At 46.3% G+C, this 24,447-nt stretch overlaps 1 protein-coding gene across 1 annotated transcript in view; it reads right to left on the minus strand.

Annotated features, from left to right (window-relative positions):
• Positions 1-24,447, minus strand: part of PLB1 (phospholipase B1) — a 143,067-nt gene that overhangs the window by 50,390 nt on the left and 68,230 nt on the right. The window contains 10 exon segments of the mRNA XM_053891038.1: positions 1,927-2,027; positions 2,315-2,380; positions 5,315-5,395; positions 5,741-5,792; positions 8,983-9,041; positions 9,043-9,091; positions 13,234-13,281; positions 14,789-14,862; positions 16,838-16,896; positions 22,580-22,643. Of these exon segments, the coding sequence (XP_053747013.1) occupies positions 1,927-2,027; positions 2,315-2,380; positions 5,315-5,395; positions 5,741-5,792; positions 8,983-9,041; positions 9,043-9,091; positions 13,234-13,281; positions 14,789-14,862; positions 16,838-16,896; positions 22,580-22,643 (653 nt within the window).

Genomic DNA, 24,447 nt, shown 5'->3' on the forward strand with positions numbered 1-24,447 from the left:
ATCACCATCTGAATGCATGACCCTGGCTTGAGATTCAGAACCTATTTAATTTGGAGGTACCAGAGGAAGCCGAAGAAAATTCAACAGACCTGGATTTTCTCTTTAAAGTGAAATAGTTACTTCTGACATCTGCAGGAGGGACTTACAGAGCTGAGTTACCTTATGACTGTCTGAAGACAGATGGCACAGATAAGGCACACCTACTTTTAAATAATAAAAATGACAAAAATAAGAGGGGCTAATGCATATTACTGTTTACTGTGCCAAGAGCTTTATGGGTATGAACGCATTTAATCCTCTCAGCTATTCAAGAGGTTGGATTATCATTATCCTCACTGTATAGATGAGAAAACTGAGGCTCAGTGTGGTTGAGTACTTTCTCAAGGTCACACGGAGACTAAGTGTGGGAGCTAGGACTTGAACTCAAGAACGTCTGGTCTGATCCCTGGTTAAACTGCTTCTGTCCAGTCTGTATCTCTGCTGTGATTGGCCACCTTGCATATCCAGGCTTTTGGTCTAAGGGGGTGAGGGTATAATAGTAGATGGCTTAGAGTAGATGGCCCTCCGAGGAAGGCTCGACCACTGAGACAGGACAGCAGAGAGGCGGCAGACCAAGGTGACCCCCAGTCTGCCTAACCTGTCAGTGACTTGGCCATTTCAGAGCTGAGAACAGACCTGGCAAATGCCTACTCCGAACCTTTAGCTTTAATTGTCTAAAAACCCTGCAGTGATTGGTAGCAAGAGATTTGGGGGTAAGCTGCTCTGAAATGAATACACTGAATCCCCCGTGTGGCCCAGTGACTGGAGAAAGTGGGAGCCAGAGAATGAGTCAGCAGCTGAAAATAGCATGCCTGACACCAGCTGCATTAATAGGCCTGTGTCATCCAGCAGCCATCCTCCTGCTCACGGTGTCCTCAGGCCTTCCCCAGGGGACCTGTGCAATCTGGGCCCCCAAGTGCGGTCTGGCATGGATCTTCAGGGTGGCGGCCAAGGTACCCCTTCATTTCCAAGAGCAAACCTGGCCCTTGTGAATTATTCATTCACTCATTCAGCAAACAGCCACAGAGCCCCTACACTGTGCTAGCAGTGACTCAGACAGAGGTCAGGGCTGTTGGGGGAGAGGCACATGAATAATCAGCACGTGGTGTGCCCAGGGCTGTGGTGGGGGCCTGGGAAGAGCTGCAGAGCTAGGGAGGAAGCTGGGCTGGGGCACAGCCACTGTGGCCTGGGCTAATGGTCCAGAGAGGGACTTACAGGAAACAATGCTGTGAGAAATGTTCATGCTCGGGTTAGAAGGGTATCTTAACCCTGAAGGTCATGGAGATGTGTAATATCAGAGAGGGAACTACCTTTGTTTGGCTCTGGAGACAGAATAAAGAAGGCTTCTCAGGGACTTTCCCAGGACCAGGGCGCTCTATGCTCCGGGAAGACTGTCCTCCAGATCCTGATTATAATTTGTCCCCCCCCCTCCTCTAAGTGACAAGAGCCCTACATTTGTGATTGCCCAGCCAGGAGCACCCATGCCAAACAGAAGCTCCCTCTGTCCTGGAGATGGGCCTGTAGGGGTGGGGAAGCTCTGGATACACTTAGTGGTGGCCCGTGAGCCTGGCCACGCAGGAACACTCCGTTCCTCACACTTTACTCTTCCCTCCCCTGAGAACTGAAGGGTGTCCTGAGCCGCCATGACAACAGGAGCACGGCTGGGTTGTAAGTACATACTTGGAGGGTAGATGAGGCCTACGCTCAGTCACGAAAACCCGTTAGGCCTTGTCGGGTTGGAAAATGGGGTGGTCTTAACACTTCTCACACATCTGCCCTTGGGCTTTCTAAGTAATTGAGATTACTTTCTGCTAAGGGTCTCATGGCGCTACAGGGAACGGGGCCGGGGAGTGGGTGGGTGGGTGGTTGGGGAAGCTTCCTTCTCACCTAAGGATCAGCCTTGGGCAGCTGACTTTCTTCTCCTGATACAGCTCCCTCAGGTTGATGATCTCCAGAACATTTACCAGGTTCACAAATGCCCGAGGAACCTGAGGGAAGGCAAGACTAGTCCCTAAGAGGACCAAGGCCAGGGGATCCAGTCTCTCATCTGGGTCTGGGGCCAGCTGGGTCCGTGGTCTTTAATGTGGCCCCGTCCACTTCCTTATCCCTCCTGCCCCACCTCCCCCCATTGACACTGTGTTTAGGACAACAGCATGGTCAGCACTGGCCTCCAGGGAAAGGCAGGCAGGAAGCCAGAGCTGCCTCTGGGCCAAGCCTGAGGCCCAAGAAGGACGCGGTTGAACTGCACAGAGGCCACGCAGACCAGCTTCCACACCTCAGCATGGAGGATGTCCAGAGCCTTCCTGATGTTGTCCGTGAAGTTCTGGGGAGAATAGTGGACCTGCAAGAAGACAAAATGTTTAACACCATTCACTACCCAATCTCTCTGCAGACCAGGGCCATTTCCTCTCTTGGGTCCCCTTCTTCTTGTACTTCAGCCAGAATAGGCAACGTTGAAACATAAGGTTCACCTTCGGGGCCCCCAGCCTCTGCTCCAACCCCACTGTCCTTGGGCTGGTCGTGGTTGTGAGACCAGGGAAGCCTTTTTTTCTGCATGGAATTATGGAGAGCTCTGGATCCACTTTGCATTAGCGAGATGCAGGGCCTTAGCTAAAGCACATCACACCTCTGGGCCCCTCTAGAATGGGGTGTTGGAGCCTAGGACCTCTAAGATTCCTGTAGTTTGAATATTCTCTGATCCTATGGCCTGAGCTCTTTTCTTAGAGCCTCAAGTGCCTGGGGGACCTATGGCCCAATCAGATCACTTAAGGAGATGATGGGAGGGCAAGGGGGTCCTGGGAATCCTCTCCCCTAAGCATAAAAACATTTTAATCATTTTTTCTTCTGCTCTCCATACTTGTGGTTTAAAAAAAAAAATTTTTTTTTTTTTTTTTTTTTTTTTTTTTTTTAAGTGGAACCCTTTCTCTGGCTTAAATCTAACCAAGAGCCCAAACTAATCAAAACTATAACTTTCAAGAAGGGGGGCAGGGCCATGGTCCAACTTCCCCACCCACTTTGCTAACAGCCCCAGGCCCACCGTGGGCCTTCACGTCACAGCCTGAAAACCTCAGACCCTGGTGACTTTGATGCCAGGGAAGAAGGCTGTGAGGGGTCTTGGGGGCAGGGTTGCCCCTCAGAGAAGAAGCTCCCAGGCTCAGCAAGACTCCCCACTTCCTCAACTTTCCTCTGCTGGTCCTCTTTCTGCCTGACAAATGTCCTCATTTTCCAGCCCCAGCTGGAAGGTCTCCTGCTCTGTGTAAACCTCTGACTCTCCCCCACACAAAACACAAATTCCCATGGCAATTCTTACTTTGGAACTCTCTTCTGTATCACTACAACCACATCATGATGTTTTCCTTATCATGTTATGGCGAGTTGTCTGCGCCTCCCTCCCTGACTGTGAGTTCCTTGAGGACAGAGACTCAAGGCTTAGCTCCTAGTACAGCGCCTGGCATATGGTACACGCCCAGCAAATGATACTAGAAATTAAAAACGTTCTGTTTATCAGAAAACACTATAAACAAAATTAAATAGAAAGCCACAAATAGGCAACATATTTGATAAAGGGGTTAGTATATTTAATATAAGGGGCTTTTAGAAATCAATAAGAGAGCGATAAATACCTTAACAGAAAATAGTCAATAGGCATAATATAGAACTTTTCAGGAGAAATTCAAATGAGCATTAAATAGAGGTTTATTCCTCCCTACTGATCAAGTAAATGCAAATTTTGAAAACAAGATACAATTTTTTCATTTATTAGATTAGCAGCTATTAAAACAAATAACATACATTGACAGATGGAGAGTGAGGAAATAGACATAACTGATACCAACATTCTGGAAGCAATTTGGCAACATGTATCCAAAACATTAAAAAATGTGCAGAATCCCCCCAAAATAAGATGGATGGATAAATCCATTAAACTTATAAGATAACATTTTGCTATATTAGCTTAATGGATTTAACAACTGTAAAATCTAGGCAGTGGATATATGAGCCTCTCCTCCACAATTCTTTCCATTTCTCAGTATGTTTGTAAATTTTCGTGATAAAATATTAGGGGAAACATATATATCTTCTTGCTTAAAAGTCTTACTACTTGGAATACATATCAGGAAACAATTATAGATGTACATAAAGATGGATGTTTATCCTAGTATTATTTATAACAGGCATAATTAGAAACAATACAAGTTATGTCTCCAATGACTGGGGACAGCTAAATAAAGTATGGCCAATATAGGTTATGGGTGACTTATACGGTCATTAAGAATTATTTTATGGAAGACTAAATACTGACAGAGGAGTATCTTCCCAATGTATTGCTATTGAGAAAAAGCAGATCACCAAACAAGATTTCCAGAATGATGCTATTGTTAGCAAATAATAAAGCAATGGCTTCCCAATCACAGAACATGCTAGAAAGACATGCTAGACATGGCATTTCTGGATGTTGTTAATTACAGAGAATATTTTTTTTCCTCTGTACTTTGATATACTTCCTATGTGGATTGCTTATAAAATAAAATTTTTAAGAAAACCTATTATCTTTAAAGTCTGCTGGATTCCATGCGGAAGAGTTGCAGGCATGCCTAGCACAGGCAGAAAAGGTAGAAATTACAAGAAGGCCGAGTTGGGCTTCACACAAAAAGCACTACCAAAAAAATTGGTACCTGCTTATAATACTAAGTAGAGCACATTAGAGAGCTGCCTATTGCTGGGAATGTTCAACAGCTAGATTCTATGGAAGGCATTCCTGCCACAGGTAGAAGAGTGGTCAGTAGGGTCGAGGACAGCTCAGAGATTCTGGGGTTCCAGGAAGAAGTGCCACATCCACGAGGCAGCAGCCTGGCTCTTGGGTTTCCCATCAACTCGGAGAGACTTGGCTCCGAACCTTGCCTAAACGCTTGCGTTAGGAAATCAACCTTTCCATTCAAATGATGGCCTACAGATGGTAAGGCAGTTCAATGCTGGAGAAAGGAGCTGACTTATAATGACCTAGATGAAGATACGCCTGATTTTTCCAGATCCTTGGAATGCTATCTTGGTTTCTAGAATATGATATGATAAGGTTCCCTTGTTATGAAACTTAATCAAGATCAATTTCATAACCAGCTTGGTTGAATCTTTTCCTGGAGGTGAATGCCTCCTTGGTCTCAGGGTTAATCCCGGGCCACAAGCCCCAAGTCCCAACCCCTGCTGTACTGCTCCAGCCACCGAGGGTGACAATCCCTTCCCTGGGGAGTCTTGAGTTAAGGGCCTGGAGACTCACCAGGTCACTGCAGAATTCACAGAGATCGTTGCCTCCTATAAACAGGGTTATTATCTTCCAATCTTCCTGAAAATTTATCTTCTGAAATGAATAGGAAACCAACAAGTAAGTGCCTTGCTCCAGAGTCAAGTCAAGGAAAAGTGCTGAACATTGGCAGGGATGGATCCTCACATACCAGTGGGTTTAATGGACATTAACAATTCCTGTTCTTTGGTTTTGGGGTCCTGAGATCATAGGTCACAGGTTGTAGGTGCTAAGTCATTTGTTGTTGTTTTTAAAGGTGGATTCTCTAGACTTCCATGTGGCCTCATCTCATCCTCTACCCCAGAGCTGAGCCTTTCTGCCTCCACGGATTTCTCCTGCTCACTCTCTCTTCCGGGGAATCCTACCTCAAGCGGTCCCAGGTGGTGCTTCCCCCAGAATTACCGTGTCATTCTTCATCAGGTCCACCAGCCTCCTGGCCTGAACAGGTAAATTCCTGTGGGCACATAGGAAGAAGTCACCTGAGAAGCAGGGACTGTGAAGCGGGGCAGGGAGAGGACTTCGCAGAGATGGCAGGAACCAAATGTGCAACAGGATAGTTGGACGGAAGGCTATGTTCCTGCCCCAGATCACCTTTCCCATTCAGTCTCCACTGGAGGTGTGGGGGAGGCGGGGGAGTCGTGACTGTGCTTTGGGAAGGGCAGGGCACACCACACACGAGGGGGTGACTCAGAGGAATGTTTCCTGATTGGCCTCCTTGATGAAACGTCCTCCTTTCTCTTCCAAGCCAGGCTCATTCGGGGCAGACAGAAGGCTGTATGTGCGTTTCATGTCATACATTGCTGGGTATGAGCCTGATCCTGTGGTATGAACTCCACTTCAAGGGTACCCGCACCCTCGAGGTGACGTGGTTGAGTCAGACACACTTGGGCTTGACATTTAGTGGCCTCCTGCTGACTGTGGTCATGTAACTTAAGTTTGCAGTCCCCAAAGAGTAGAGATAAACCCCCCCTAACCGAGAGGGTCATGGAGAGCAGTGAATGAGATGAGCAAAGGAGCCTTGTGGAGTAAGAGCCACTCTTGGTGCCACACAGCATGGGGCTGACTCCTGCTTCCATCAGCCACTGCCCAGCTGGGAGACCTTGACAGAGTACTCGACTTGGCAAACCCTCAGTGTTTCCCTGTGTACCATGGGGACGGTAAGCATACCTTCTTCATCGAGTTGTCGGATGGATGAGATCAAGAACTTAGAGTAGCATGTGGTAAGCATCCACATTGGAAATAATCCACTGAATCACTACCACCACCACCACCACCACCGATACCAGTCTCTGGCACAGTGCCAGCAGGAAAATACTGGTTGTCAGATCTTCCTCTCTTTTTTAATAAAAAAAAATTTTTTTTTTAGTTTATTTATTTTGAGATAGAGAGAGAGTGAGCAAGCATCAGTCAGGGAGGGGCAGAGAGAGAGGGAAAGAGAGAATCTCAAGCAGACTCCACGGTGTCACGGCAGAGCCCGACGTGGAGCTTGATCTCACGAACCTCGAGATCATGACTTGAGCTGAAACCAAGAGTCAGATGCTCAACCGACTGAGCCACCCCGGCACCCCAATTCCATCCTCTCTTAACTATTGGCCCAGCTAGTCTGGTCTTAACCACAGTGAACAAAGTATCAAGATGACCTGGGTGGGAGTTTTGGGTAAGCCACTTAATCTCTTTGAGCCGTGGTTTCCGCATCTGTAAATCTGAAGCCATCAGGGCACATGCTCTGTGGACCAGAGTCTGATTACTTGACCTCTCTGAGCCTCAATATCCTCATTAAGAAAATGTGAGTATCTGACCTCTGTTCTGTCCAACTCACAATAACGACACAGAACACAGGGGTAATAAACATGAGGCTACCTTGTACATTGGACACTGCTGTTAGGTATGAGGGGTTATTACTGGACCCGGGATAAAGCCTGCAGGGCACAAGGACAACAGACCACATGGTTGAGTTGATGCTTTTGTTCAGACCACTTTGTCTCTTTGTGCTACAGTTTCTTCATCTGTCATCTGGGCGTAATAATCCCTAACTCTTCCCTACATCTCAGGATGTGCTTGGACAAATGGATTACTTGTGCAAAAGAGCCCCATGGCCTTGAGGACAGCAAGGGAGGAATCCATATGAATCGCGCTCTGTCTTGCTTACTTTTATATTCTCCACGAAGGTTTCATTCTTGGATGCCTCCCTGACCGAATCATGCTTAGAAATGTCTCTCCTGATACTACAAGCTGACAAATGCTTTGGGAAAAAGCAAAGCTATGGTAATATTAAAGCCACAATTTTTAGGCAGTAAATTGGTAACCTTTCACTTTTCCCCCACCAAAAGGGAAAACGAAGCTGCAGAATTCATTATAAAACTGATCAGGTTTTGCAAAATCTCTCATTTGGATTATTCCTGTCGTGAATAAATAAGAGTTACTCAGGTGGCGAGTAGTTTCGGGATAGGATTGAATCGACTGGCCGAATGATGTCAGGGAATCTGGGAACCAAACACAGAATCCCTAAGATCTACATAGTAAAGAGGTTTGGGACTATTCTGGAAGAAAAATAGGATTAAGAAACAGAGAGGATCGAGGCACCTGGCTGGCTCAATTGGTTAAGTGTCCGATTCCCGATTTCAGCTCAGGTCATGATTTTGCAGTTCATGAGTTCGAGCCCCATATCAACACACAGCCTGCTTGGGATTCTCTCCACCCTCCCCCGCCCCTCCCCCAACTTGCACTCTCTCTCAAATAAATAAACTTTTTAAAAAATTAAAAAAAAAAAAGAAACAGAAAGGGTCTTTCCATATTTATCCTAGCTTCAGTGTGGTATTCACTTTTCTCTGACTAGGTGGCAAATCTGAGGAAGCACTCCAGGCTCGGGGATCATGGAGAGAAATGGAGGCGTAGGACCCAGGGAAGCCTACCCTGCTCTCGGAACCTTCCACTCAGTGTGCATGGACCCCTGCTCACCACCAGTTCACCCAGGTAGGTCCTGCATTCCTGCTGCATTGCTACCGGGACCACCATCCTGACCCAACCTGTCTGCACAACTTCCAGCTCACCAGAACTTTCACATCCAACATGGCATGGAACCCCATAGCCACCCCATGGGAGAGCTTCACAGCCAGGCCCATCTCGGAGGCTAAGGTTTAGGGAGGCGGGATGTGTGTGCTAGGACTCAGACTCAGAGCTTCCTCCCAGGACCCGTGCTCCTTCAATGACCCAGGAAGGGTGCAAAGTTGAGAGCCTGAAAAGACTGTTGGAAAGCATGTCTGAGGAAGGCAAGGAGAAGAAGACACGAAAGATGGAGCACTGAGGAAGCAATGAAAACTGGAACTCAGATTGAGCCCTCTCATACCACTGTCTTCTGTGGACATGAGATTTCTAAACAAGGCAAAGTAATTTGCTCAAAGCATATACCTGGCATCAGAGCAAACTGTGACTAGTTCCTGGGGTGGTGTTGGGGGTGGGCTAGTATGTTTGTGTCCCACAGTGAGGGACACCCCAGGAGAGCCCAGCCAGTCCAGTCTTTGACCCCCAGACCTCTCCCTTGGACCAAACCTCCCAGCCTTCAGCCATACACCCCTGCCCAGGCCAAGCCCCCGACTAGGTCCCCAGAGGACCTCTGGGGCCACCCCCAAGGCTCCCCTGCTCACTCAGCTCGGGCTCCTGCCACAGCCTGATTTAGGAACGCTCCAGCACTGTTTTCTTTCCCCGGTACCAATAGAGAAGCCCCTCAGGTTAGGGTTGAATTCGCGAAGATGTCTGGAAATACAAAGAAGAGACATGCTTAGTAACTACCCCGAAAACAATCTTCACATTCCTTTGATAAGTGCCAGTGCATGTTAGGGACAAAGAACCCTCACCCTTCAAGCTCTTAACCTTACTGTTGACTCAGCCCAGAAAGAAAATGTCCAGCAGGCTGGTGCTTAACCACATGGGCAACACACGTACATTGGTGTTTCATGAATTATTGTCATGAATAAATGTGAGTCTGGGTCTGGTGCCTCTCTCATGCATTTTTCTTTTTGTTTTATAGATATATAATAATTTTTTGAGATAGAATTCATACACCATGACATTCACAACTTAAAGTGCAGTTCAATAGCCCTTAGTCTATTCACAGAGCTGTGCAACCATCAACATAATGGACTTTAGAACATTTTCATCACCCCCAAAAAGAAACTCTGTGCACACGAGTCACTCCCCATTCCCTCCAACCCTGTGGCAACCACTAATTTACTTTCTCTCTGTGTAGGTTTGCTTATTCTATACATCTCATATAAACGGAATCATACAACATGACTTCTGTGGCTGGCTTCTGTCACGGACCATGTTTTCAGAGTTTATCCATGTTACAGCACGCATCAGCACTTGATTCCTTTCACTGCCAAATAATATCCCACTGTACGGATAGACCACATTTATCCATGCATCCTTTGAAGGATTGGGATTGTTCCCACTTTTTTGGCCATTATGAATAATGTTGCTACGAACAAGTTTACTTTTGTACTAGTTTTTGTGTGAATTTCTCTTGGATATACATTTAGGAAGAGAAATGTTGGCTCCTATGGTAACTGTTTAAACTTTTGAGGAACTTACAGACCTTTTTTCAAAGCACCTGTGTGATTTTATGTTCCTGTCAGGAGTGTAGGAGGGTCTTAATTTCTGCACATCCTCACCAACATTTATCTTTTTAAAAATAACAAATATAGTGGATGTGGAATGGTGCCTCATTATGATTTGGTTTGCTTTAATGGCTACTAATGTTGAACATCTTTTCATATACTTATTGGTCATTTGTGTATCTTCTTTGGTGAAATGTCTATTCAAATTGTTTGCCCATTTTTAATGGACCCAAATCAAATTGTCTTATTATTGAGTTTTAAGAGTTCTTTATATTTTCTAGATATAAGTTTCTTAGCAGATATGATTTACAAATATCTTCTTTCCCTCTTTGGGTTGTCTTTTTACTTTCTTGAGGGTATCTTTTGAAACTCAAAGGTGTTTAATTTTGTCCCATCTATTTTTTCTCTTGTGTCACTTGTGCTTTTGGTGTTGTGTCTAAGAAGTCTTTGTTTAGCCCAAGGCCATGAAGATTTGCTCCTATACTCTCTTCTAAGGGTGAATTTTAGCTCTTACATTTAAGCCTATTATCCATTTTGAGTTCATTTTTGTATATGGTGTGAGGTAGGAGTCCAACTTCATCATTTTGCATATGGCTATATACTTATCCCAACACTATTTATTGAAAAGACTATTCTTACCCATTGATGTTGGCACTCATGTTGAAAACGAGTTAACCATAAGTATGGAGGTTTATTTATGGACTCTCAATTCTATTCCATTGATCTATATGGCTATCCTTATGCCAGTACCACATTGTCTTCATTATTGCAGCTTTATAAGTTTTGAAATTGGGAAGTGTGAGTCCACTGGATTTGTTCTTTTTCAAAATTATCTTGGCTATTCTGGGTCTTTTAAATTTCCATATGAATTTTAGAGTCAGCTTGTCAATTTAAGCAAAGAAGCCACCTGGAATTTTGATAGAGATTATATCAAATCTGTAGATTAATTTGGAGGATGTTGCCATCTTAACAGTATTATATCTTCCGATCCATGAACATGGAACGTCTTTCCATTTGTTTAGGTCTGATTACATTTCTTTCAGCAATGTTTTGTAATCTGAAAAGTATAAAGGATGCACTTCGTTTGCTGAACCAAGAATGCAATAGAACCTACACAACACAGATGCACTGAACTCATTCCTTGGGGCTTTGGAGACATTGTACCCAATGGATAGAAATTACTCTGGGGGGTGCCTGGGTGGCTCAGTTGGTTGAGTGTCTGACCCTTGGTTTAGGCTCTGGTCATGATCTCATGGTTGGTGGGTTCAAGCCCTGCATCAGGCTCTGTGCTGACAGTGTAGGGCCTGCTTTGGATCCTCTCTCTCCTTCTCTCTGCCTCTCTCTCTCTCTCAAAATAAACATTCAAAAAAAAAAAAAAAAGAAAGAAAGAAAGAAATTACTCTGATTTCTACTCAACAGAAGGAAGAGCTGTGAAATCACCAGAGCAATCTGCAAATAGAATGGATTCTCCCAGGTTTCCCATTACTGGGGGAACCCAGCACAGGCCAGCTAGCTACTTATCATGAATATCACAGAAAAGCACTACACATTGTTTCGAGCAAGAACTTGCTGGTGCATGCAGTTCCCTCTGCCAGTAATGTTCCATCCCCTTTCCTTACCTGATGAATTCTATTTCTTAAAACCCCTTTCAGAAGGCACAGTTAACCATCTTCTTATTTATTTTCCCCTAAACATTGTACGTAACTATCATTATCGGTATATGTGTCTGTCTTTAGGGAGACATGTCCCCAAAGAGATTGTGATGATGTCATGAGGGCAAGAGCCTTGCTTCATTCTCCTATTTCCCAAGCATCCAGACCTGGAGTATCTGCTGGATTAAATTGAAGAGGGAGCCGAACCCAGGTTCTGTTCTGACCTTATGTTCTCGTAAATCTTCGAACACATTTTCATGCAGTTATTTCCCTGTGGATTACCCAGTTACTTCATAACTGTTGTGAGGAAGAGTCTGAACAGGCAATGGTCTGCTGCTCAGCCAAGTATGGACTCTACCCGGGGGGGGGGGGGGGTGACACTGTCTCAGTCCTTTGTAAATTACTGTAGTGAAAGGTCCAATCCCCTCATCCACGATAATAGCGTGGGAATCAGGAAGCCCAGCAAAGCTGATGTATACGCAGGGCCAGCTCACAGCCCAGTCAATCACACTCACAGAAGCAACCCAAACCACCTCCCCTAGCAGCAAAGACAGGGAGGACACGTGTCACAGGACTGTACCTATTTCAATGCACCAGAATTTGCAAATAGCAAAACAGATAACCACACATGAAGCCCAATCGGTCCTGCCTAGGTGGAGATCAAGCCATCTCCATCACCAAAGTCTTGGTGCCTTAAACCTCAAAGAACTCCTTGCCTTCCAAAGATATGTTACAAAGGGATAATTCCAAGAAAAGTAAACGAGAGCAGGACCAATTAAGTTCCTCTCAGGCAAAAAACAAATATTATTAGCTGGAAGATCTGAAGGGAAAATAATTGTGACATTTAGTGAATGCCTACTTTAAGAACAAGCACTGTGGTGTTCATGCGCTAAGGAGAATAAAAAGACACATCAGGCCAGACCATTCAGAGAACATAGCTCAGGCTTAAAAAAAAAAAAAAAATTCCAAGCAGGCTACGGGTGAAGTGATTCAAGGAAAACATCAGGCCCCCAATACGGCTGTGTTTGCACAGCCTGCACAAACTACTGCTGTGGTGGTGGTGTTTCCTAGTGACACTCAGGGATTCAACGTCTTTGTATACAGTGGTGATTAATGGAGCCCAAGCCCAGATCAATGCCTCCCAGAAAGGTGCTCTGCTCAGAATGACAGGCAAAACAGAGATGGGTTTACTTTCCTTCTTTCTGAAATCATTTCCTAAGAATGACTTGCACTAAGATTTAGCCTGAAGTCTCTTCTCCCTCTCTTCCTTCCTTTTACAAATACAATTTCTCTTTAAAAAGAAAGAGAGGGAGAGAAAGAGAAAAAAAAGAGAAAGAGAGAGAAAAAGAGAAATAAGGAAAAGAAAGGAAAAGAGAAAAGAAGAGAAAAGAAAAGAAAAGAAAAGAAAAGAAAAGAAGAGAAAAGAAAAGAAAAGAAAAGAAAAGAAAAGAAAAAAAAAATCTCTCAAAGGCTTTCATGATGTTCATCAGAGACAGGCGACCGCCTCGGGGACGTTGCGCCCCCTGGTGAACGTGGCTGAGTCCCGCCGGCCGGCTCCCTGCCGAGCCCGCGACCGCCGCCAGGAGGCGCTGCTGAGCCGCACAGGGCTGAGCCCGGGCGCGCGTACTCACTTGCGAGGGTGGTGACGCTGCTGAGGTTGTGATCGCCGCCGATACTGTGGTAGAACAAAAAAGAAAACCGAGGTTGAAAGCGCCATTGATGCCAAAACACCTCAGACACTCCCAAGACAGGCCTTTCTTCTGAGAGACACCCTGGGGGCTTGGAGCTTGTCATTTCCCCATTATTTCCAGTAGAAAAACAAACCGGAACATAGCAACTCCTCTTTTTGTCCCCACAAACCAGAACACCCAGAGAAGAAACAGATTTAAATGGCACGGTGACTGCGATGATTTTTTTTAACTTCGAGCACTGACGTTGGGACAGGGGAACAAAGTGGTCCCCCTTTGCCCCTGTTTTTCTAAAGGGAAGGTGAGCGTTCCTTGGAAGCTGAGCCAAGTCGCGCCCCACTAGCCACTGCAGCTGGGCACGGCTGTTATTATTGAAAACACAGTGGAAACGTTTGCCCTCGTCATTCTGTTCCTATTTGGCTTGCAAAAACCTGCTTTTAAAGCGTGTCTTCTAGAGAGAACCCATCTTCTAAGCTGCTTCTAAAATTCCAAGCAAATCAAAGTTGGATGGGTTTCTAGGCATGAGAATATGCAACATTCCACAGTTTATTGGATTCCCTGCTTTTCCATATCCCCTCATTCTCTGCCAAGTACATCTGAGAACATTTAAAAGGGTCTCAAATGTTTGGGGTTTAATTCTGTGCAACATCGCAAGGGAGGATGCCTGGGATTCAACACTCAGGGTCAGTCTGGTACCAGGGATGCCAGATTCCGGGCTGAGGAAACACCAGACCTGCCCTCTCATGCTTGGCATGAGCCGGGTGTTCAAATCCCGAGTCCTGCTCACTGCAGCTTGGGGCAGCCTGGGTTTGATTACAGCCAGAGCAGGAACAAGCCTGCATGAAGCAGTCACCATGGGGGAATGTGCCAGATTAGGGGTCAGGAACCATCTGCTCTATTTTTTGCCCTTTTATCATCTGGCTGTGTGATCTTAGATAGGTTACTTGTCCTCTCTGAGCCTTGCCTTCTCATCTGTAAAACGAAGGCCCTTTAATAATGATTCAAACTTCCATTTATATCTACTTTGCTGGATGCTTAAACTCTCTCTATTCCTCATGATGGTTCTCAGGCTGTATTATTATCCCTGCATGGAAGATAAAGAGACAAGCTCAGAGAGGTTAAGTAACTTGCTCAGAGTCGCACAGAGTTAGGCAGCTAGGATTCAGGTTCAACTCCGGTTCCAAAAGGCCACTGTCTCCTTCTGAGCCTACTCCCCAGAGAGAGAAATGGAAGCTAGAGAAGCTTTTCAACCCAAACATTTATGTTCTTTCTCTCCCAAACTCGGCCTGTTCAGGCCTCAGTTCCTGTCCTGGGGAATGCAGTGGTTCAGGGGAAGCTTTTACAGTCCTTCCTCAAAGTAAACCAGAAGCTTCTGTTGAAAAGCACTAGGTGGCTCATGTGTCTGCTAGAAGAATTGTTCTCCGTGAGGCTCAGGGGTCCTCCCCTGCCCTGCAATGAAGGGGTCATGCGGCGTCTTGCCACACCCTCACTCACCTCCAGGACAGGCCTCGATACTGAGTCAAGACATCCAAGATGTCCCCAGGCTTTGATCCAGCCCCATTACCTGCCTGAGAAGGAACATCAAGAGGTGAGTTTCCCTGCCCCCTCAGCTGGAAGGTCTGTGTTCTAGTTGTGGCTGGGAGCACCTGAGCACTCCCTAGAATCTAGAGTGTAGACAGTGCCCTGTCTTTTTTTTTTTTTTAAATGTTTATTTATTCTTAAGACAAAGACAGAGCATGAACAGAGGAGGGGCAGAGAGAGAGAGGAAAACACAGAATCTGAAACAGGCTCCAGGCTCTGAGCTGTCAGCACAGAGCCCGACGCGGGGCTCGAACCCACGAACTGTGACACCGTGACCTGAGCCGAAGTCAGACGCTTAACCGACTGAGCCACCCAGGCGCCCCTACCCTGTCTCCATATGCATCTACCTTTACAGAGATGAGTGAGAGCTCCCACTGGGAACCCTGGTGCCATCCACCGCTTGGCCTCACCCTAAAAAACCCGGCCCAGACCAAGATCAAGTGCTACAGGCTAGCAAAATGGCTCTGAAAATCAGACTGCAAGTGTCCACTTTTCAAAAGGACCCGTTTCTGGGTCCCATCCACCTCCTTTTGAAAAGTTGTGAAATAGACCATAAAAGGAAACATATCACAATCCTTTGAAATTAACGTATCTCCTGTATGTACAATTTTAAAAATAGTAATACAATGCCGTGTACCTACCCTTAAGCTGAAGAAAGACACGGTCTTTTAAAACCTCAATCTGGGCACGCTCTGCAGATGCATGGCCCTTGCCTAAAGCGTGTCATTTCCAAGCAGGGCCATTGCAAAGGTCATGCTGAAGACGGGCCTCTGAGGCAGGCCAGGGGGGAGGCTGGCCTCCATGAGAGACCCTCCGGGGTGTGACCCCTGCTGTCTGGTGCCCAGTTCTCTGCCACCTGCCATGTATGTCACACTCCAAAGTTTGCCTCCCAGGAAGTCCTGAACAGCTATGCTGATTCTTGAGGACTGCTTCTCCCAAGAGCATCTTCAAGCAGACCAGCGGGTCAGGGGTCAGAGGTCAGGCGTCGGGGGGAGCTACCAGGCCACATCCAGCAGGAAGTGGTTGGGATAAGCAGTGCTAAGGACCAGCCTGCCTGTTCTTCCGGAAAGTTACAAGCAGTAGGGTGTTTGGGGTAAAGAATCGCTGAGGGGTCATGGAGGGCACAGCCACAGTACAGGGACAGGCTTCTGGACTTGGAGTCAGGACTCATGAGTGCTGGTCCTGGTCCAGTGCCTGCAAGCTATGCAGTCGTGGGCATTCAGTGCACCTACCCGGCCCCGTCTTTTTGGGTTAAGTTTAAGGTAAGTCATGTTTCGGAAGATTGTATCGAGGATGTCGATGGGATAGATGAAATGCTAACGAGCCACAGACATGAAAGGTGTCTACTGGTCTTTGGGGAAGATTCTCCTGGAGGCCCTGAATTCTACGGACCCAGAGAACAGCAGCTGGATGCGTCTGGAATGGGCGACTAGTAAATGGAAACTTGTGTCCGGGAACCTCTACCCCGTCTCTCAAAGGGCCTGATTTTCTTTCATTGGATAGCACTTTGCAGGCCTGAGGGGTCATCATGGAGCAGCTGCAGAGATGGGCTGGCATCATTCTGAGTACCTTGTCTTCCTCTGCCCCCTGCCCCCCACCCCATTAACACCTGCTCCCGCCTAATCCTCTCTTCACCCTCCTTTGACTTCCTGCATGACCAGCGCCTGGTCTTTGAAGGAGCCCCACACTGTGCGTGAGACCTAGTCCAATCCGCCCAATGCTACCAGACTGTGAGACTTGGGCTGGGTCACTTCTGTCACGGCTGCTCCCTCTGAGGTCCCCCCACTTCCTGCTCGTTCATTCATCCCAGCGTCGGGAGAGGAATACTGAGGTTAGGATGGACATGGGGACCGGACCCGGGGGCGGGAGATGACCATGGTCATGAGAGTTCCTCTCTCCGGGTTCTCCCATTAATCCAGATCTCCTCCCCTGCCCGCTCCTCCCACAGTTGGGGTAACTCACCGTGAGAGAGTCCCCCAGGGCTGCGATTACCTTGATGTCAGCCAGCTTCAGCCTGTGAACTGAGAACGCACACACCAGTTAATGGAAGACAGGGGTTCTTATCTCCTCTGAAAGTGAGTGATCTTCCAGGAAAACTGAGAGAGAAAGTCCATTTGTAATTGTAATTCAGCTTGGGCAGAGATACTAAATCTGTCACAAGCCTGTCATAAGGCCGTGGATCCTGACTGTTATCTCTTCCTTGGAGCACTTGCACATGGGCTCAGGACCTAGGAGGTGGACCCAAATTTCAGAGGGGATTCTGGGGCCTTTGGTGAAACCTGGTGCCACAAGGTGAGCAGTTACCCTCAGGGCCTGAAATGGCTCCTGGCAATGTGGTCTGGGAGTCAGGCAGGAGTTGGCGTGGAGATGTAACCAACACTTAATCTATTCCAGGATCTGTTGATAATGAAGATAAAATTTTATATCATCCTGTTAAAAAAAAAAATCAGCTCACGGGCGCCTGGGCGGCTCAGTCGGTTAAGCGTCCGACTTTGGCTCAGGTTGTGATCTCATAGTTCGTGAGTTCGAGCCCCATATTGGGCTCTGTGCTGACAGTTCAGAGCCTAGAGCCTGGAGCCTGGTTTGGATTCTGTGTGTCCCTCTCTCTCTGCCCCTCCCCTGCTCTCTCTCTCTCTCAACAATAAGTAAAATGCTAAAAAATTTTAAAAAATACTCAGTGAAAACAATGTTCAAAGGGATCTCCAGGTCCTGGTTCCTTCCATGGAGACATCTTGTCTACCTCACCTCCATACCATCTGCAGATGAGAAGCTGCCACTCCCACTGAGGATCTGCTCTCACTGGAAAAGTAAAAGTCCCTGCCTCTTCTAATGACAGCATGCAAACGAACACATACATAATTGTGAATGTGTGTATGCAAAATGTATAGATTAGTGATCCTCAAATTTGAGCGTGCATCAGAATCATTTGGGGAGCTTGTTAAAACGCAGATGGTCGGTTCCTACCCTCAGAGTTTCTGCTTCAGTAGGTCTTGGGAGGGGGTGGGGTAAGGCTATGTGGTTAGAAGAACAATATCAAATCACAAAGCCAGCTGCACACATTAGCACACATCCATGGGGTTGAGCCTGAGAACTTTAAAATGACCTCTTCTCAAAGAAATTGGGCTATGGGTAAAAAAAGGCAACCCAACAGAAAGTAAGACCTCCTTCCCTCAACTCTAGAGGGCTTATTTTAGTTGCTGGTGATGACAGCCAATCACTCTATTCTTGTTGCCATAATGTATGATAGCCACAGTGAATGCTGTGAACACTTGCTAGGGGGCAAAGGTTAGGGGAAATCTTTGAAGCTGGTAAAATGTGGAAGCGATGGGCAGATTTGCTTCAAAAGCTCATTATAGTTTGCTAAAGAGGCAGCTGGAACTGGTCATCCCGCCGCCTAAATTTGTAGCAGACAGAAAGGAAACATACACACGTGTGCATGCATGTGCACATCTATGTGTGTGTGTGTGTGTGTGTGTGTGTGTGTGTGTGTATGTATATGTGTAGATAGATCTGAAGGATTTCCTTTGAGAGATAATAAACCAAACCAAGACTATGTGGGAGGGGTCTGACTTATCTGGGATTTTATTAATATAGAGCCCGACAGGTTTCATTTGTTTAACATCCTGCAGACCTTGATTTGAGCTTTGTTAATATCATCACGCATGACAAAGACACAGCCTGGAAACACAGCAAAGCACTTTAGCAATTGCTCTCCTTGGGGAAAGAACTACTTAGAGATAAGATTAAATTTATGTGGGCTGATTAGCTAAACATTATCTGGTACAAACTGTCCACCACCCTGAAATGAGTTGATAAATACATCAATAACTCATCAAGATTTCTACAGAGGGGGCCTCTTATCAGAAGGCCATCCAAGCTATGATGAAATATCACGAATGGTAAGAAAATGGTAGACTATAGAATGAGGAGAAGACTTGACACTTTGGAGCTTTGTCTTGTATACCCCAAGAGCTTAAACCACGTGCAGCCATAATCTGACAAAAGCAGCTTTCCTCGCAATTGTCAGCTAGGGCCACCCAGCTCCTGTGCCCTCTGATTCTCAGGACTTATGCTAACTTATGTTAACAACGGTGCTAAACTGCTGGCACCATGTTAGAACCTTGTTTGTGCCTTGGATGTGAGTTTGTATGAAGCAATCTGTGCCTTAGGGAGCACAGGGGCTCAAGCAATGTGCTAAGTTGAATTACAGGCTAAGTTAGTGGCTCTGTGTCAGAGACTTTACAGCTCTCAAAGCTTTAAATGATGGGCACTGCAGGGAAGGGAATACCTATGCGTCCAAGTGTCTTTGGGTGATTTTGAACTTGCTCAGTGGACTGAGCAAGGGGACAGGTGGGCTGTTATTCCCTGTGGGGCATCAGTGCTTCCTAGTCATAGATGAGGTTAAATCACAAGACCCATGAACAGGTGATGATTACAGAAGCATCTCCAGGGTCATTGCAGTGCTGGGTCATAACAAAGTGAAACCCTTAATGATCTCCCGGTTCTGTAACTAGGGCATTTTTCATATTGGCTTTTGAGTAGCTCATTTTAGTCAAATGGGTATAATAAAGAACATCAAGGACTTACAAAGGAGCCAATGTCTTAAATGAATGAACTGTTCTAGATTTATACTATTAGTGACAGTGGCATATAAATAGCTTTGTAGTTCTCTATTTTCAAATACTGTGAATTTCTCCCCCAGCATGGAATTAGCAGCTTGACATCAAGATAGCCAGCTTGAGTACAGAGCCAGGAGCCATGTCCCCCGGCTCCGTATTGTTACTCTTTTGTTTGCAAAATGCTACTCTTTTTCTCACTGGGAAAACCTTAGGTCAGCTGCCAGGCCCAACATATTTTTCTTAGTTACCCCAACTGTGTTAGGGGCAGACCATGGGGTAATATAAAATGATGCAAGTATGTGCAAAGTTAGAAAGCCCACAGGAGATAGCACTTAGAGAGAGCATGTATGCACTGACTGGGAAGAAAACTCGGCAGCTTTTATTTATTTATTTTGCTACCAAATACCGATTAGTTATAAAAAAAGTTGTGTTAACTCTCTCTATCTCATTCCAAAAGGCTCACAGATTGGAGGAAGAGGGTCATCACCTGTGGGCCCCAGAGGGCATGAGTGAGGCATCCAGGTTGCCAAGGGCTGTGGCCTATTGATGAAGGCAGTACCCCATGTTGAGACATCACTTTTGGTTAGTTATGTGTATCTGTGGATGGTTGAAGAGAAACATTAGGGAAGGGGACACGGCAGGTTTTTGAAAAGAACTCTGAAGGCAAAACAGTTATTTTATACAGAGTCTTAGTGAAAAATTGGTTTAATGGCAGATACCTTGATCTAGTTGGATTTAAAGATCTTTTCCAACCCTGAAAACTGTTGGTTTGCTACATTGGAAATACTCATTAAGATTAATTCAGCGAGGGGCGCCTGGGTGGCTCAGTTGGTTAAGTGTCTGACTCTCGATTTCGGCTCAGGTCATGATCTCACAGTTCATGGGATCAAGCCCCATGTTCGGCTCTGTGCTGACAGCACGGAGCCGGCTTGCAATTCTCTCTGCCTCTCCCCTGCTCACACTTGCTTGCGTGCTCTCTTAAGATAAATAAACATTAACAAAATTAATTCAGTGAACATTTACTGGGCTCCTATTATGTGCTGAGTCACTGGAGATATAAAGATAAGACAATCTGCTCCTTTAAGTATGCATCAGATACCATCATCTCAATCAGAAATTGCAAACTTGATCTCCAGAGGAGTGAATGACCTTGCCAGAAATAGGACAGTTGTCAAGAAAAACTAATAATGTGGCCCTGTGCTAACTCTCTTTTAACTACCCCAACAATCACAAGGATGGTTAAAATGTCCATTCACAGATCAACGTGCTAATGAAATGTGTTTTTTATTATTGCCCAGTTAGCAGTGGTCATTTTCCTAAATGACACCTTTCAGGCAGGACTCAGAAGGGCAGGCCCAGCTCTCATTTAGGATGGCTGTCACCCAGTTGGAGCGAGAGAGCATTTTGGTTCCATGCCCACTTGGTTAGATCGAGGAGACCTAAATGTACCCATTTGCTTATTCAGACGGTCCCTATCACTGGAGTATCTTCGATCTCAAGGTCTTAAGATTTCTTGTGCTTCCATCTTCAAATGCCAATAAACACAATAATCTTCAGGGTCAGAGGATAAAGAAAAGGTTCACATTTTATCTGCTTTCAGATGTTGAGATACGTTCTAAGGGATTGGTTATCATTATGACAGGAACATAATCTGGAAAGATTGCAAAATACTTTATAGCTCATCCTCTCAGAATGATAAGATTAAAAAAGGGATGGATATCATTTCTCTGTAAAGACTGGCGATTAAAAAATTCAAATTCTCTCTGTCCCTATACATGCAAATGCATGGACATACATATATACGTACATCTTTGTGTTTTTGCTGTAAGACAGCCTGTGTAGGAAGCTGATAATTTGTTTCTGCTGCTAGAGTTCTGCTAGTAAACTAACCAATAGGACTAAGTTGTCACCAAGTATGAAGGGGATAAAAATCTAAAGATTAAACACGCACGAGCGCGCGCACGCTGTGTGTGCGTGTGTGTGTGTCTGTGTGTGTGTGTGTGTGTGCCTTATCTCCTATTCCATTGTTCTGCAACTTAGAACAAGAACCAGTTACAGACTGAAGTTTGTTACAAACATTTTAACTTACTTGCCATTCACGTGGCTTAATGTGAGCGTAGAGAGCTAAGACCTGCATGAAAGGTAGGCTGACACTTTGTTGTTCTACTAACGCTCAGCAAAAGAAAACAGTCTGACGACAAAGATGTGCATCCCTGAAAGAACCCTGCTAGGCGCTGTGACATCTCCAAACCTAATTTTCTGTCTTGGAAGGCACTTAGGAGGCATTCGACAATCACCTAATAATCAAGTGAATGAATCAATGAACAAAGGAGTCGCCCTCTAGGACCAAGCAAGGGAACCTATCTCACTGTTGCAGGAATGCTCCTGCACTGATGGGGTCAGTCCTACAGGTCAACGTACAGCCTCCTCCCTGCAACCCCCGCTCCATGACCTCCCATGGTCACATGCACACAGCCATCACTCTCAGACAGGCTCGTCTAGAAGAAAAGATTTAGCCCTTAGCCGGCCCCTTTCTGGGAGGATGTCACCTGGATGGATGAAACTCCACGAGTTTCATTTTCACGGCCCGGCAACAGTCATTTTGGAAATACTGAGAAGCAGTGAGAACAGCACGTTTCTAAGATGGTGTGCTTTCCTGTTCCGTGCAGTGTATGAGTGCCTCCTGCCTATGGCTCTGACGTATGGACCGGTTATTTCCGCCTCCTGCTTAAAGATTGTTTTGTCTTTTGGAGAAAAAATTCACTGGTTCATTAAGGCTCCACGGCAGAGGGACAATGACAGCAGCGCACTCAACTCATCCTGGGCTCTTCGCAGGACAAGACGTGGTACACGGTTAACGCTTAATCAATGCTTTCTGCTGCTGGTTTTATCATGTTGTAGCTCAAGAACAATCAAACACAGACACCAACTTCCAAACACACATCAGGAGCTACTTCTATTGTCCTTGGAAAAAACCCCTCTCTGATGTATCCCAGACTGTGTGGAAAGCCCGTTAAGGTTGCCCTTACGTTGATGATTTCGAGCCTCAAATGAGGTTAAAAATTGCTTGATTTGAGCCATGTACCTGAAGTGGGAATCGTGTTGGAGGGGTCCTTGTCAGGGCACCTGATTTCCATTGCATCTGTCACCTGAAATGAGAGGCACAGAGAAGGAGAAATGGATCTTGCAACATAGGAAATTGGGTGAGAAGTGGGGCCTGTATTTGGAAAGCACCCCTTAGTATAGAAAGCTAGGTATCCCTTAAGATCCCTCCCTCTCTATGAACACTCATATCTGAGTGTCCACAAAATCCTTTCCTAAATGCTCCCCATCCTGTCGCCTCCCCTCTAGTGCCTTGAACTTCATCCAGGCCTGTGTTACTTCTTTTTCAAAAATAGGGTTTTTTAATGTTTATTTATCTTTTTTGAGAGAGAGAGAGAGAGAGAGAAAGAGAGATAAGGGTGAGTGGGGGAGGGACTGAGAAAGAGGGAGACACAGAATCCGAAGCAGGCTCCAGGCTCTGAGCTGTCAGCACAGAGCCCGACGTGGGGCTCGAACCCACAAGCCGTGAGATCATGACCTGAGCCGAAGTCAGATGCTTAACCCACTGAGCCACCCAGGCGCCCCCTCAGGCCCGTGTTACTTCTTGCCTGGAATATTACAGCATCTACAGCCTTCAGTCCTGTGGGCTTCCTCCCCAGCCTTCTGAACCCATAGAGATGATGCTCTCCCTCTCTCAGCATAATATAATGGTGTCACCCCTCCCCCCCCCAAATTCTTAGTGAAAGCAGGGATTTTTGCTTGTTTGGTGCACTGTATCCTCGGAGCCCAGAACAGTGCACAGTGATGTTCAATAAATGTGTGTTGGTTGAAAAAAAATACATTTCTGCTGTATTAACATCCGCACGAAGTCCATCCCCCTTGGCGCATCCTAAGAGGACCCTGACATTCTAAACCACCAGCTCTGGACCCAGCTCTCGTGCTCTCCATGCCTCTGCCCGAGTCTACCTCCGTTCCCCCCTCACCCTCCCCTCCCTCCACGTTCCCACACGTCCATCTACCGGGTCACCCCCTTGGCCATCCTTCAAGGCTGGGGTTGTTGGTCTTCTTTGGGAAACTATGTCACCTCTCTCCCGTCAGTCGCCTCCTCTGTGTTCCCAGAATACCCACGGAAACTTTAATTAGAGTCATGCCGCGACTGCTGATTGGCTCCACGAGGCTGAGTTCCTTGGGACGAGCAATGGATTTTATCTGTGGCTTTATCTCTTATGCCTGGTATTCCTCTGCCCACCCAGCCACGTAGCCATTCAACAAATAGTGATGAGTCCCTGCTCGGAATCCCTGCTTGCATTCTAGTGGCACACAGAAGGCTTTCAATAAACGTATCTTGAGGGAATGTGTCGCTGCCTCCTACCAGATGACAAATACTGGCAACGCTTGTATAGAGCTCAGAGCGTACCGACACTATTTCATGTACTTTACGCGTATGAGCTTATCATTAGTAACAACTCTGTGAGGTGGGGCTGTGACTAGCATGTCACAGAGATGGTAAGTGCCTTGCTCAATGACACAGAGCCAGTAAGTGGAAGAGCCTGGATTTGAACCCCAGAGCGCCCTGCTGCCTCTCAGGTATATTCTCACGCTGAGGTATCAGTTAGAACGTGAGGGACATGATGATAAATCAAGAGTCTTTCCTGCTGTATCTCTCAGGCTTTGTGCTGGGGACCCACGCCGTCGTCTTTGACGCTGGCGGGGATGGGAGTAGGAGTGAATTCGTCTCAACTCGTCTTGGTCCTCAGTCCTCTGAGAGTGAGGACATCAGCCTTGAAGTGCTTCTCAGCTCTCCAGAGGAGTGCAGGGTGCCCTATCTCATCTTGACAGGAAAGACCAGAGAAGGACTCCTGAGACAAGCACCAAGGGAGGCGTGAGGAGGCACGAGGCGGCCCCCACGGG

The sequence above is a fragment of the Panthera pardus genome, unplaced genomic scaffold, assembly GCF_024362965.1.
Source record: "Panthera pardus isolate Hobbes unplaced genomic scaffold, ASM2436296v1 HiC_scaffold_26, whole genome shotgun sequence".
Lineage (NCBI taxonomy): Eukaryota > Metazoa > Chordata > Mammalia > Carnivora > Felidae > Panthera > Panthera pardus.